The sequence below is a fragment of the Capricornis sumatraensis genome, chromosome 21 (assembly GCF_032405125.1).
Source record: "Capricornis sumatraensis isolate serow.1 chromosome 21, serow.2, whole genome shotgun sequence".
NCBI classification, from domain to species: domain Eukaryota; kingdom Metazoa; phylum Chordata; class Mammalia; order Artiodactyla; family Bovidae; genus Capricornis; species Capricornis sumatraensis.
Window position 1 is genome coordinate 24,135,042 of NC_091089.1, and position 13,127 is coordinate 24,148,168.

The 13,127-nt window shown below is 39.8% G+C and overlaps 1 protein-coding gene across 2 annotated transcripts in view; it reads right to left on the bottom strand.

Moving 5' to 3' along the window:
* Window positions 1–1,485: 1,485 nt before the first annotated feature.
* Window positions 1,486–13,127, bottom strand: part of GALNT1 (polypeptide N-acetylgalactosaminyltransferase 1) — a 69,007-nt gene continuing 57,365 nt past the window's right edge. For both annotated transcript variants that reach the window (XM_068993553.1, XM_068993552.1), the window contains exons 9-11: window positions 10,364–10,462; window positions 9,750–9,884; window positions 1,486–3,672 (exon numbers count right to left, since the gene is read on the bottom strand). In XM_068993553.1, coding sequence (XP_068849654.1) covers window positions 3,526–3,672; window positions 9,750–9,884; window positions 10,364–10,462 — 381 coding nt within the window. In that variant the 3' untranslated portion in view covers window positions 1,486–3,525. The remainder of the gene's footprint in view (window positions 3,673–9,749; window positions 9,885–10,363; window positions 10,463–13,127) is intronic.

A 13,127-nucleotide genomic window follows, 5' to 3' on the forward strand; every position in this document is an offset into this window, starting at 1 on the left:
TCAGGGATGAAACCTATCAGTGGAAGCACAGCCTTAACCACTGGACCACCAGGGAAGTCCCATAATTTTGGTGAAATTTATGTTTTTATCTTTTATGGTTAACATCTCTTGTGTCCTGAGATATCTGCCTATTTTAAGAGTCATGGAGATATTCTGTTTTCTTCCAGGAGACTTGCTTTACCCTTCTCATTCATTTAAATCTGTGATCGACTCTGAGTAAGTATAGGTTGTGTGAAAGCATCAGTGTTTGGTGTTTTCTCATTATCTCATGGGTATCATTATTCCAGCTCCAAATGAAAACACTTCCCCCTTACTGAATTGTTTGTTGAAAAGTCAGTAATGATGTGTGCAGATCTATTTCTGGACTCTGTTCTATCCACTGATCTATTTGTCCTAACTTTAGTATCACACTCTCTTCATTTCTGTAGCTCTAAAGCAAGTCATACAATCAAGTAGTACAAAGTCTTCCAACATTTTTTTCTTCCTTCTTCATGATTTTCTTGGCTCTTTTGGGTCTATTCCATTTCCATATATATATATATATTTGCCAGTTTCTACAAGAAAGCCTCATATTTTAACTTCATTGATTCTATAGATCAATTTGTGGCCAACCGAGATCTTAACAGTGTGTAGTTTTTCAGTCTGTGAACATATAGATTACAGTTTTCTGTAGAAACTATTCTAGTTTCTCTCAGCAGTGTTTTGTGGTTTTCTGGGTAGAAGGCTTGTACATCTGTTAATTGCTTTTAAGGTATTTGACTTCTTTGATGATAAACTGCATATTTAAAGTTTAATTCTCAATTGTTTGTGGCTAGTGTATAGACAGTACAACTGAGTTGCCTCATGTCCTCCAAAACTGTTAGTTCTGGTAGGTTTATCAAACACACTTCAAGAAATCAGACAGTATGGGCAGTGTCATAAGACATCTGATTTTCCAGAGTAAAAAGGGATTTGCCTTTTGTATACCTTTTTTCACAGTTATCACCTCAGAAATATTACCTTCTTTCTGATTTCCTTCTCCTTTGAAGAACATATAATTCTGGAGTTAAATTTTTTCTTGGTATAGTTCTTGAAAAATGGAGACAGCACCAGATCTTTACAGAGGAACCTTTGTTTTTCAACTGAATGTACAACAGGGAAATGAGGACATGGCCTACATGCTGCCTCTTATTTGCAGAATGGTGAACAAAGTACTGTTTTTCAAGATCCCAATTAGACCAGAAAGACATATTAAAATGGGTTGGGACTAGAGTAGGGGGGAACAGATTTGTGAGATTTGAATTATCCTTAACTGTCACATTTATGAATTATTCACTGGTCAATAATCAAATCTTTTCATCGTCTTTTTCATTCATTCCTTTCTTCCCAATTTAATTTACAACAGTGAGGACCACACTGCCTAATCTACAAATAGCTATAAACAACAGGGATCCATTTTTAACTTCAAATAAAACCAATATAAGGCACAACTATTCAGGAATATTTTATATTTTCAAAGTATTTAGGAATTCTTTAATTAGAAAAATAAAGGCAATGGGATTATCTATCAGGTTCTAAAAGTACCCATGAATGAAATCACTCACATCCCCCTCTTAAAAAAAAACAACAAAACCTTAAATCACATTGTTGGTAAGTTTTCTTACAGTAAGAAATAAGACCAACCTACACTAGGTACAAAATCCTGAAATTCTGAGCATGAAAATAATTTACTGATTAGACATCCGATTTATTCAAGCGTAAGGCCTACCAAAGAGAGAAACACAGCTCAGGGAGTAGGGAAAAAACCCCATCCAGCACTTGCTTTGTCTCAGAGTTCCTGGGGACAGAATTTCCGCATTCTGTACTACAGCTTCACTCTACAGCAGCCACATGTGCTTGGTATTAACTTGAATATAGTGTGAGTAACTTTCTGTTGGCAAGTATCATTAGTGATGCAACTTTCAGAAACAGTCTTAGGCACAAGAAATAGCACTACCTGCAGTGAGAGTCTCTGATAAAGAAAAGAATATCATTAAATATAATCTCACAAACAGGAAAATACATGTAATTTTTGCCAATGGATTGCCTCACATATCAGGAAAAATGTTACAATTAGATTTTCTTTCCATGAGATTAAAACGCTAATTTAATTGATACTGAACTTTTAATTGATCCTCAGGTTATCTTGTATTTAAGATTGGAACAAGAAAACCGATGTACCCTAAGTGGAATTTAGGGAAGAAATACAGGCCTAATAATATGGAATAATAGCTGCACTTCTTTGGTTAACTCATTAAAAAATGCCAATTAAACATTTTCAGTCAGATTTTATTAAAAAAAAAAAAAAAGCAGCAGATCAACATTACAATTCAAGAACCTAATCTAAATACGCACTTGACAATGAAGCACATCCAAAAATGGAGTGAAAAAACTTTTCCAAAAACCATCAAACGTATCATCTCCAAATACCCAATTATAAATCACTTCTGCAGGCCTTTTGTTGAGTGGAATCATAAACAAAAACAGAAGATTTATTGCTGTGAAAACAAATCTGTAGTACAGTAGTATGAATCTTGGGTGTTAAGTAAGCATAATCAGCTGAATCAAGTTAGGAAGTTGAAACTCTAATAAGAAATTTGTGTGTGTGTGTGAGCAAAGTCTGTAAGCCAGTTGACCCAAGAACAACTGAGATATCTAACTTGTTCACTGAGACCAGACACCACTTTAAATCTCCATTTTTTGAAGGCAATTAAAAATTACAATTCCAACAGCCCACAAACCAAAAAAAAAAAAAAAAAAACTGTAGAAAGCAATTAAAACTACGTTCAAAGAGCCACTTTTTTCAGCTCAATTTCAGCACCCCAAGGAAAAAAAAACATCCATGACTATCACAGATGAAAACAGAATGTCATTGGAATCAGTTATTTTTCCCCACTGAGGTATAAAATCTATATAGAAATTTGATACTATACTATAACAAATTGTACTTTTCATAGTTCTGTTTTAATTTCCTTTAAACCCTGTTTAATATAGTTTGTTTTTTAAATTGTTGTAAAAATGTTTTCATGATTCTGAATCTGGTTCCAGTTCTTTTTCATTTATTTTTATATCAGTATTTAATATACTGGCTACCAGTTCTAATCAGAAAAAAAATCTTAGACATCTCTTCATTATTCCAGCACATTCAGCGGAAGTCACTGATGTGCAAGCAAACCATAAAAGGTGCAGCTCTCTGGAAAGCGCAGTTCGTAGATTGTTTCCGTCTGAGTATTCTTTACGATGATTCTTGATGAGCGACTCTTTCAACCTTGTAAACATCAGTGTGCACAGTCTCGCTACTACGTAGTTGCACGTCCTGGGACAGGAAGGCTGGTTCACAGCTAGTGGAAGCGAGGGCAGTCTATAAAGTTTTAATGGCTGATAAACCTTACATCCTGCAGAAGGAAAGCACTTTTCCTTTTTTTGCTACTTAAGAATGTGGCAGAAATGTATGCTGAGGTAGCCCAGTCAGTCCTTACGTTTTCCTTTTTTTGTGTAAATTTGGTCTCAGAATATTTCTGGAAGGGTGACGTTTCGAAGAAGCCACTGCTGGGATCGGCTTCCATTGCAGTCTCTGATGCTGGGCACCTGGCTGTCCTCGTCTGTGGCTTTATCCAGGCACTGGTTACTGTTCACATGCTGCAGGGTCAATTTCTGAAAGAGACAGGAAACAAGTCTTAATGTGAACGTGGAAAACAGAAACCAAAGCACCTCCACAGTCATATTTTTGTGATTATGAAGTTCCTCTGTAGAAAAGTATTTTGTTTTGCAATATAAAATACAGAGTATTTAAGACATTGGAGGAATGTATCTATGTAAAGACAGCAACGCTGGGGGGAGGCATGGGGACTACAGAGGATTATGCTAGAGCTGCTATCAGATGACCTTAATTCTAAGTCCCAATTCTGCCGTAAGCTCTGCAATACTGTGGGAAAATCCCTTTTTGTGCTTTGATTTCCTAAAACAAACAAAAAAAAGATCTTATTAGTGATTCCCAATTTAGGATCCTCAGCCTATTTTCCAAAAGGTATTTCAAAACTGCTTCATTTTCCCACAACAAGGCCATTCAAATTAACTCCGATTCCAAACTTTAAGTTCTTGGAAACTCAGGTCTTTCTGAAGACTAAACTCACAAGGTTTATAAAACAGTCCTTAGTAAGTGGCTGACAGATGTGGCCACGTGTCTTCCTCTCTACTTGTTTGCATTCCAGACCTGATGCTGTCATGTTGATTTTTAGGAAAACTAAAAAAAAATAAAAAAGGACAGATGGGCATTAAGAGACACATACTGACCATACTCATGAATATGATACCAAGCCCTGGTCAGGTGAAGAACTCCAAAGCAACTATGTAGGAAAGCTAATTACTTTACAATATTGTGGTGGTTTTTGCCATACATTGACATGAATCAGCCATGGTATACATGTGTCCCCCGTCCCGAACCCCCCTCCCCGCACCAGCCCTGAGTGCCCTCCAGCTTTGAGTGCCCTCAGTTTCATGCATCGAACCTGGACTGGTCATCTGTTTATTTCACATATGGTAATAGACATGTTTCAGTGCTATTCTTTCAAATCATCCCACCCTTGCCTTCTCCCACAGAGTCCAAAACTCTGTTCCATGTATCTGCGTCTCTCTTGCTGTCTTGCATATAGGCTGTCATCACTACCATCTTTCTAAATTCCATATATTTGTGCGTTAATATACTGTATTGGTGTTTTTCTTACAAGGCCTCTTTTGTACCTATTTGAACTTCAAACAAAGCAAAACCTGGTGACTGTCTACAACACAGCTATCTTAGCTTTCAGTCATTTCTTCTGCGTTGTGACCCAAGCGGAAGTTGACAAAGGGGAATGCACATTCGCAGATGTCACAGTTTACTATCCACACCGACTTCAGGATTAGACACTTAATCCTTATAAATGCATCAATAAGACATGGAAGAGTCAGCATGGCTGTGGCTGGTTTTACTTTTATGCACATGCCGTGTAGTTTATGGGTTGAGGGGATGGGCTCTGCAGTTAAGACGTTTCTGGAGTGAACCCCAGATTTTTCACATACCAACGACATGCCCTGAAGCAAAACCCTCTCCGAGCCCCAGGTTCCTTATCGATGAAATGGGGAGACATACTTCTCGAGGCGTGAGGAAACATTAAGACAGTGTGCAGAGAGCACGGCCAGCTCAGTCACTCGCTGTTGGAACGTTCCACAGCATCCTGAGCAGCTGCGGACGGTCTGACAGCCCCGAGAGCCGAAGGTCCCCACACATACCACTGCTGCCAAGGCCTTCGGTCGTGTGTAGGACGAAAACAGAGCACTTTAAAAAGAACCCCTCAAACATTCCACAGGCCCTTCAAACCTTCTCTGGGTGGCCACCTTCATCAGACCCATTGTCAGTATTAAAGTAAAAAAACGCATTATTTCACTTATTTAGAATCATTAAAATAAGCTTGTTAACAAAGAGGTTATTGATCCATGCTGGGTATTTACTCAAAATTAAGACAGAATCCCCCTAATTTCAGGGGGCTGCCACTCCCTTCAGGAGACCTGGCTGCTGGTAAGAAGCCCTGTTCAAGACACAGCTGTCTGGCTGCTGACCACAGGACAGAGTTCTGGGGCTCGTGACCGTGTGGGGACTGTGGCCACTGTACGCAGTGGAGGTTCTGCCAGCACTGACCAGCATCTGCACAGAAAAGGGGTTATGAAGGCAGTGGACTGACTGTAACCTCTGAAAGGAGGATAAAGCTATAGTTATCACTGCATAAAAAATTTGCTGCTCCCTGCCTTTCAATGTAAGTGTGATAAAATCTACATTTTCATTCCAGAAAGGACAGGTACAAGCAGTCAAAGCAAAAGAGCCAAGTATCATAAACTCTGCAATATGTAATATAAACAAGACTTAAAAGATGTAAGAATATACACATTTAATAAAAGATAGTATGGTATCGTGCAAAGAATCCTTGTTCAAGAATCCCAGGTCTGTCTGAGATCTGGTAGCACTGTTTACCTGCTCGGTGACCCTGGGCAATTAATTTCTATTCTGGGCTTCAATATTTACATGTATTAAACAAGGTCCTGAATTTTATTTCTAGGATTCCTTTGAAATCTAAGACTTCACAACCGTAGGTTTAAATGATACACCACTGACGTAAATGTTATTTTTCCAGATTGCTATTTTCAGCTGGAGGCAGCAGAACTCTGACGGGCTGTCCAGAGCTCCCTGTGCAGTAAGCCAAGCTGTGAGACCCCCGCTGCAGCCTAACTCCTCCTCTGCCCAGTTCTGCCATCTCCCTTTCCACAGGTGTTGATCTAAAGGGTGCTCCCTAATAAACATCCTGAACGCTAAGCTTGACCTCAGAGTGGAGCCTGCCTCCGAGAAAACCCAGCCTGCTTGCAAAATGCTCCAGGGCTTTTAAAACTTTACACTCGTAACTGGTTCTTTCAAAGTATTGTAAATCATCTCAAGTGCCTTAATTTCTAATCAAACATTTGCTTTTTGAAAAACTGTTGTGGTAGACTGTATAGGTTATACACAGTCTGCCAAAAGCCATTCCCACCCTCTGCCTCCCAGCTACATCATATCATAAAGACTGGAAAAGCAAATGCCTGCTTTCCCAGCCTCCCGCACAGCTGGTGGATCACTCTGAGAAGAAGTTCTGGCCCATGAGACCTAGCAGAGACTGCTGTGGAGGATCCAGGAAAAGCTTTGGCTTTCCTGATAAAGAGGAATTCAAGGAGCAGCGTACCCGTCGTCTTTTCTTCTTGCCTTGAGTTGGGAGTGACACCTTCTAGTGGCCACAAGAAAACGGCCGAGAATATTGCTGCCATGTTACCCCTGACAGCACTGTGTCACTGAAACCACACCAGCCACTTACCTCCAGACTTAAGGGAAAAAACCCACTATTTGTTCATGCTAGTATAAATAGGTTTCTGTTACCTATTTAAATATACTGTCATTTTTCAATAAATATATACAATTGGGAGGCTTTTAAAAATATTTTGGTTTCATAATGACTGTGGGGTGCCACTGATATTCACTGTCTGGAGTCAGAGATGCCATATATCCTTTAGTACCTGGGGCAGTTACACCCAACAGGTAGCAGCATGCACCATGGAAAACTCCAGAACAGAATATTCAGTCCATTTCCAACAGTCATACTAACTGAGCTACTGCACGCATACATACATATACGTGTGTGTGTGTGTGTGTGTGTGTGTATATACATAAACTGTAGTTTGATACTGTGAAGGGAGACCCAGGAATTATAAAACATGGTCTCTATCCTCTAGGCTCCAACTAATAGAGGAGAAAAAGACTGGTAGACAAATATTAAGCTTGGTGCAAAAGTAACTGCAGTTGCATTCTTGAACTCTATTTGTTATTAGAATACAATCTTTTTAAAGCGCATTTCTTGTTCTGTTTGCTAATGACTTATTACTTGCTGTGCATTTTATATTACTCTAGAATAGGGTGATGATATTAGACAAAAAACAGATTCAGGGGATTTTCTTAATCAAGTTCAAAATGGATTGTAAGATAGCACAGACAACTTGCAACATCAACAAGGCATTTGGCCCAGTAATTGCTAATGAATATACAGTGTAGTGATGGTTCAAGAAGTTTTGCAAAGCAGACAACAGCCCTGAAGATGAGTGCAGTGGCTGGCCATCAGAAGTTGATGATGCCAATTGAGAGGATCATCGAAGCTGATCCACTTAACAACTACATGAGAAGTTGCTTCATTTGGCATTTGAAGCAAAGTGGCAAAGTGAAAAAGCTCAATAAGGGGTGCCTTCATGAACTGACCGCAAATCAAAAAGTTATTTTGAAGTGTCTTTTTCTCTCATTCTATGCAACAACGACAAATCATTTTTCGATCAGACTGGAATACATTGAAAAGTGTATTTTATATGACAATAGGAGATGACCAGCTCAGTGGCTGCATTGAGGAAAAACTCCAAAGCACTCCCCAAAGCCAAACCTGCACCAAAAAAAGGTTATGGTCACTGTTTGGTGGTCTGCTGCTGGTCTGATCCACTACAGCTTTCTGAACCCTGGCAAAACCATTACATCTGGGAAGTATGCTCAGCCCATGATGAGATGCACTGAAAACTGCAACACCTGCAGCCAGTATTGGTCAACAGAAAGCACCCAATTCTCCATGACAATGCCCGACCACACGTTACATAGCTAAGGCCTCAAAAGCTGAATGAATTTGGCTACCAAGTTTTGCCTCATCCGCCATATTTATCTGACCTCTCGCCAACCGACTACCACTTCTTCAAGCATCTCAACAACTTTTTGCAGGGAAAACACTTCCATCACCAGTAGGAGGCAGAAAATGCTTTCCAAGAGTTTGTTGAATCCTGAAGCATAGATTTTTATGCTACAATAAACTTATTTCTCATTGGCAAAAATGTGTTGATTGTAATGCTTTCTGTTTTGATTAATAAAGATGTGTTTGAACCAAGTTGTAATGATTTAAAATTCGTGGTCTGAAACCGCAATTAATTTTTCACCAACCTAATAACTATAGAGAAGCACAAAATCACAGGGGTCAGAAACAATTATACTTAAGACAAAGAGAGCTGATTTCTGGCTGAGGGTGATGTCAGCTCTGGGCCCTCCAGAATAGGCGGGACCTGTCAGGCACAGGGAATAGTGTGACTCTAAATGTAAAGTAGGAAGAACTGGATATGGTCGGGGAATAGCTGGTCGAAGATGACGGTAGTCCAGGATTTGTAGGTGACATAGTGTAAGCAGAAAAGAGAGCCAAAGTCAAACCTTGGTTTGGATCTCATTTAAGGGGTGGGGTGAAGCAGGAGAGTGAAGCAAGCCGAAGACAGAAAGCTGTTTGAAGAAACTGAACAGGAGTGCATCTATAGGCAACAGGAAGAGGATTTTGAAAACGTATCTGCTTAGCAGTCGTAAATGCTATAGAGAAGTTAAGCACAAGAGATGTGAAAGCTCTGGCTTTGTATCCAGGAGCTGTTTCTGCACTGTCAGGCCAAAAGGCAGGAGCCAGGGTTGAAGACCCAGAGGCCTGAGTGTCAGCCACTCACTCGCCGTCATACAACACAGGAGAAGAGTAGGATGGTATGCAGAAAATGAAGTAGCAACAAAAGTCTGTCCCAACGTGAAGAGAAGAAAGCCAGTGCTGGACGCAGAGAAAAGCAACCAGAGAAACCCATCCTGAAGATGCCGGTGCCGGCTCCAGAACGGGAGAGCACAAGCATCAGCTGGGAGGTTAGTCAGGTACGAGGAGAGGAAGGGAGGTTTGCTGGAGAGGCTCTGCGTCCTCTCTGTGAGCACCACACCCGGGCAGTGGGGAGGGGGCGCAGCTCCAGAGGAGAGCAAAGATAAAGTCACTGACAAACAGGAGGAGCCAGAGAATTTCATTAATAAAACCTCCATGTTTAATTCAGTAATTTAAAAAGCCTTCTTACTGTTCCACTTCCACCACACTGGACGGCAGAGCTTGAGGACACACAGAGGGGAGAGTGTGTAGTAACCCAAGGACCCAGGACTGGAGTCAACACTAATTACTGGACAGATTGCAACATGTGTGTTTTAAGTTAGATTGCGTTTCCTGTCAATTTTGGGAGTATAAGAACAATTTGATTTATAGTATGCAGGCTCTATAAGAATTCATTCTTCTAGGAATAAAGTAGTTTATATAGTATACCCTATGACACACACTTTTATTCCTATTTTCAACTGGAATATAACTTACCACCGGGTCATACTCCCAAAGCTGGTTGCCTTTTAGGTGGTGGCATTTGAGCATTGTGACTGGGCCATTAAGTTTGGAGACATCCAAGCAAAGGTCATCTGTTCTAATTTCTTTGTTGGCAGTGTAAGAGAAAACCTGATAAACAAAAACGCACATGTAAGTTTTAACAGCAAAGTAAGTTAGTGTTTTATGTACCCAAGGATCTGGCAGGGAAAAAAACAAGTATTGAAAATAAATGCTTTTTGAACTTTTATTAGTATAATAGAGAACAAATGACTCAGAAAAGCTATCACTATTTTTGCAGAGGAGAAGAAAAAATGACCTTAAGTTCTCTGTATACACTGAGTTTATTGTCAAGGGTTGTCATCTGTTTGACTAAAAAGGGCAAAATAAATCTCATGTACAATAATGTAAATATAGTTCTCACAAAGGGCCATTTACAAAGGTTTCATTTTAAAAACAGTCATTAGATTGAAGCCTCCATTCTTCTAAAGGTCTTTATTATTTGCTCTTTAGAAGTAGGAAAATGTTTCCTGAATGATATCATGAGACAAAAAGGGAAGATTAAAACAAAGCCAAAAAGTATCCCTTTAAAGCTTTACTAAAGTACTCACCTGATTACCTCCCATACCGTGACAGTTAAAAATTCCAACTTTTTCATTCTCTTTTCTAGCCATGTTATCTAGACACTGATTTGTTTCCACATTTCGTATCTAGGGGAAAATGAATAATGAAAACACCAAGAGTTAGAGAGGTTCACTAGACAGACACGTACAGATCTACACACACAATGAAACTGATTCAAACTTCCCACTAAATCCTTAATTCCTGAGGCAAGGTCTGTGAGTTGGGAGCAGGGGGAACATCATGGCCTAAGATTCTGTGCTCTAAAAAGCTCTTAACTATTTATATGATAATTTTTGTGTTTCAAGGAGAAATCCTTTAAGTTCTTATTTCTTTCTGTTATCCCAAGCTGTTCTTCTGGAATTTGTATTTAACTCAGTAAGCTCCACTTTGCCTAATAATTTTAAAGCAACCGAACAACTCCCTGTGGACACTGTCTGCCACCATGATAAGGGGGCAGTGCTTTTGTTAACTACTTTGATGACTTCTTAGGAGATTTAAGGTGGGTATTTTCTAAGCAAAGAACCAAGAACTTGGCTTGACTGGGAAGCCTACGCATACAGCAGTGCAAACACCACTCTTCTGTTAGACATTTGTCTATCACTGTAGAAAGCTGAGTCAGTCATCAGAATTAGGAAGAACAGCTTAAGCACTGTTCCTTGATATTTGTTTCTCTCTGAACCACTGTAGTTTAAAAGCATATGGCAAATTAACAGACATTTGTAAAGTCCCAAACCTGTTCTCACGCGTTAGCAGGTAAGCCAGAAGAGAAGTGCGGGACAAACTACATGCTATGCAGATGGAAAGTTGTGTGTGATGGATAACAGGCCAGTAAAGCTAAAACCGCAAATAACTCATTTACTTCCATAAACGTGTGCTGCCTACGTATTATTCTGCTATTTTAATAAGGCACTAACAAGTCCAGATGCATTTTTTTCATATAAAGATACAATAGAGATAAAATAGTCTAAGTATGAATAACTATTATTCTCAGAGTGTCAGAATAAGAACTGGGGCTTTGGCCTAAGAGAGGGGCCTCAGTTTAAGTCCAAATGATCCAGACCCTCTGAGGACAATTTCCTAAGAGTGACTAGTCAGCTCTATGCTGAGGCTGGGTGAGACAGGGCATCCATGTACCTACTCTGGAGTCCAGCACAGAGTGGACTCAGGAATAGTAATAATCTGCACTGCTGCCTTATCACCAGTCACCTTCATTTGGCAATTCCATCAAAACCTCAAATTCAGTTCAAGTCAATACAGGATTTTCCAAGTCTTTAATGCTAACATTTCTTTACCTGAACATTTTGGCATAACCCTGCCACTCCTGACTCTGAGGAGACTCCTGGGTATAACATATCACATCAGTCTCCAGGAATTCTTTTACTGCATAGTACACATCATCTTTTTATCCACTATTTTAAAGCAGAAACCTATTACCTCATAAGTAGATTTTATAAAAGGTTTTATACTTAGATACAAATATGCATGAAAGACATCTTTCTGCACCTCAGTGGGCAGTCAATTAATACTTGATCACAGGTCTCTTACATGACAAAAAATTTAGTTCCAATTTTGACAAGATGAGCCTTTATCTCATATATCCATATAAATTATTTCCTTATACTGTTGAAAAAGTTACCAATCCCCAGTCCTACGTTTTCTTCTATTTTTTTCTTCCAAATATAGACACAGAGGTTTCTGAAGACAGGTGGTAAACGTCACAGAAATGATGAGGGAAGAACCAACATCACTGTCAGCTTCTCCCTCTCACGTGAGATGATTTTTTGGTTAAATACTTACCTTTTACCAAACTGAATATGAATCAAAATTTAAAAAGTACAATTCTCAAGTGTAACTGGACTCCCTATCACTCTGTAACTATCTTATATCAACTTCAGCGATTCTGTTACCATAACTGATGTCGCTAACAATTACAGCAAATAAAGCACACTTACTCTGCACTAGGCACTGTTCTATGAGTTTTACCTGTGACACCTTATACTATTTTATCCATTTCTAAGAACAATTCTGGATTGTTTTCTGACATAAGAGGTCTGGGCCTCCATCCCTTGAGGACACTACTAACAACTAGATGTGAGAAGTAGAGTTCTCCAAGGACTGGAAACATGGCTTCCCAACACCTGTCTTGGTGGCAATGAACCCTGATCAGCAGGAAGTGGCCCCACTAAGATGGGTGGTCAGGGACTGAGTGGTCAGTTCTCTGCCGGTGCTTGATGGCACTGCTCCACAAAACTGTAGGGGAAGCCTCGCACACTCAGTGAGAAAGCACTTCTGTAGAAGGGCAGCTGTGATGCTTGGTCCCTGGGCAGAGAGGATTCTGTCTGGCTTAACATGTAAGTCGCATCTCTGAGCTGCTCTCCAGGCAGTTTTTCCATATGCTAATTGCTAGAGAAGACACTTTTCAGGGAATATCCTCTTCCTCTGTAGGAATACATGTGGGCTACCTCAACTATGGAGTGTGTGAGATGATTTTTTGAGGACATGAAAAACCAGGATGACTAAGGGTGAGTTTCGGGAACAGTTCTATCCTTTATGATGTCAAGAGGCAGTAGATCATTTAATATGCTGGTTTGGTGCGAGTTAATTTTGGAGCCTTTGGAAGAAGAAAAAATTAGGGACAAACATTTTTAAAGAAGTGTTGGATTCAGTTCAGTTTAGTCGCTCAGTCGTGTCCGACTCTTTGCGACCCCATGAATCACAGCACACCAGGCCTCCCTGTCCATCACCATCTCC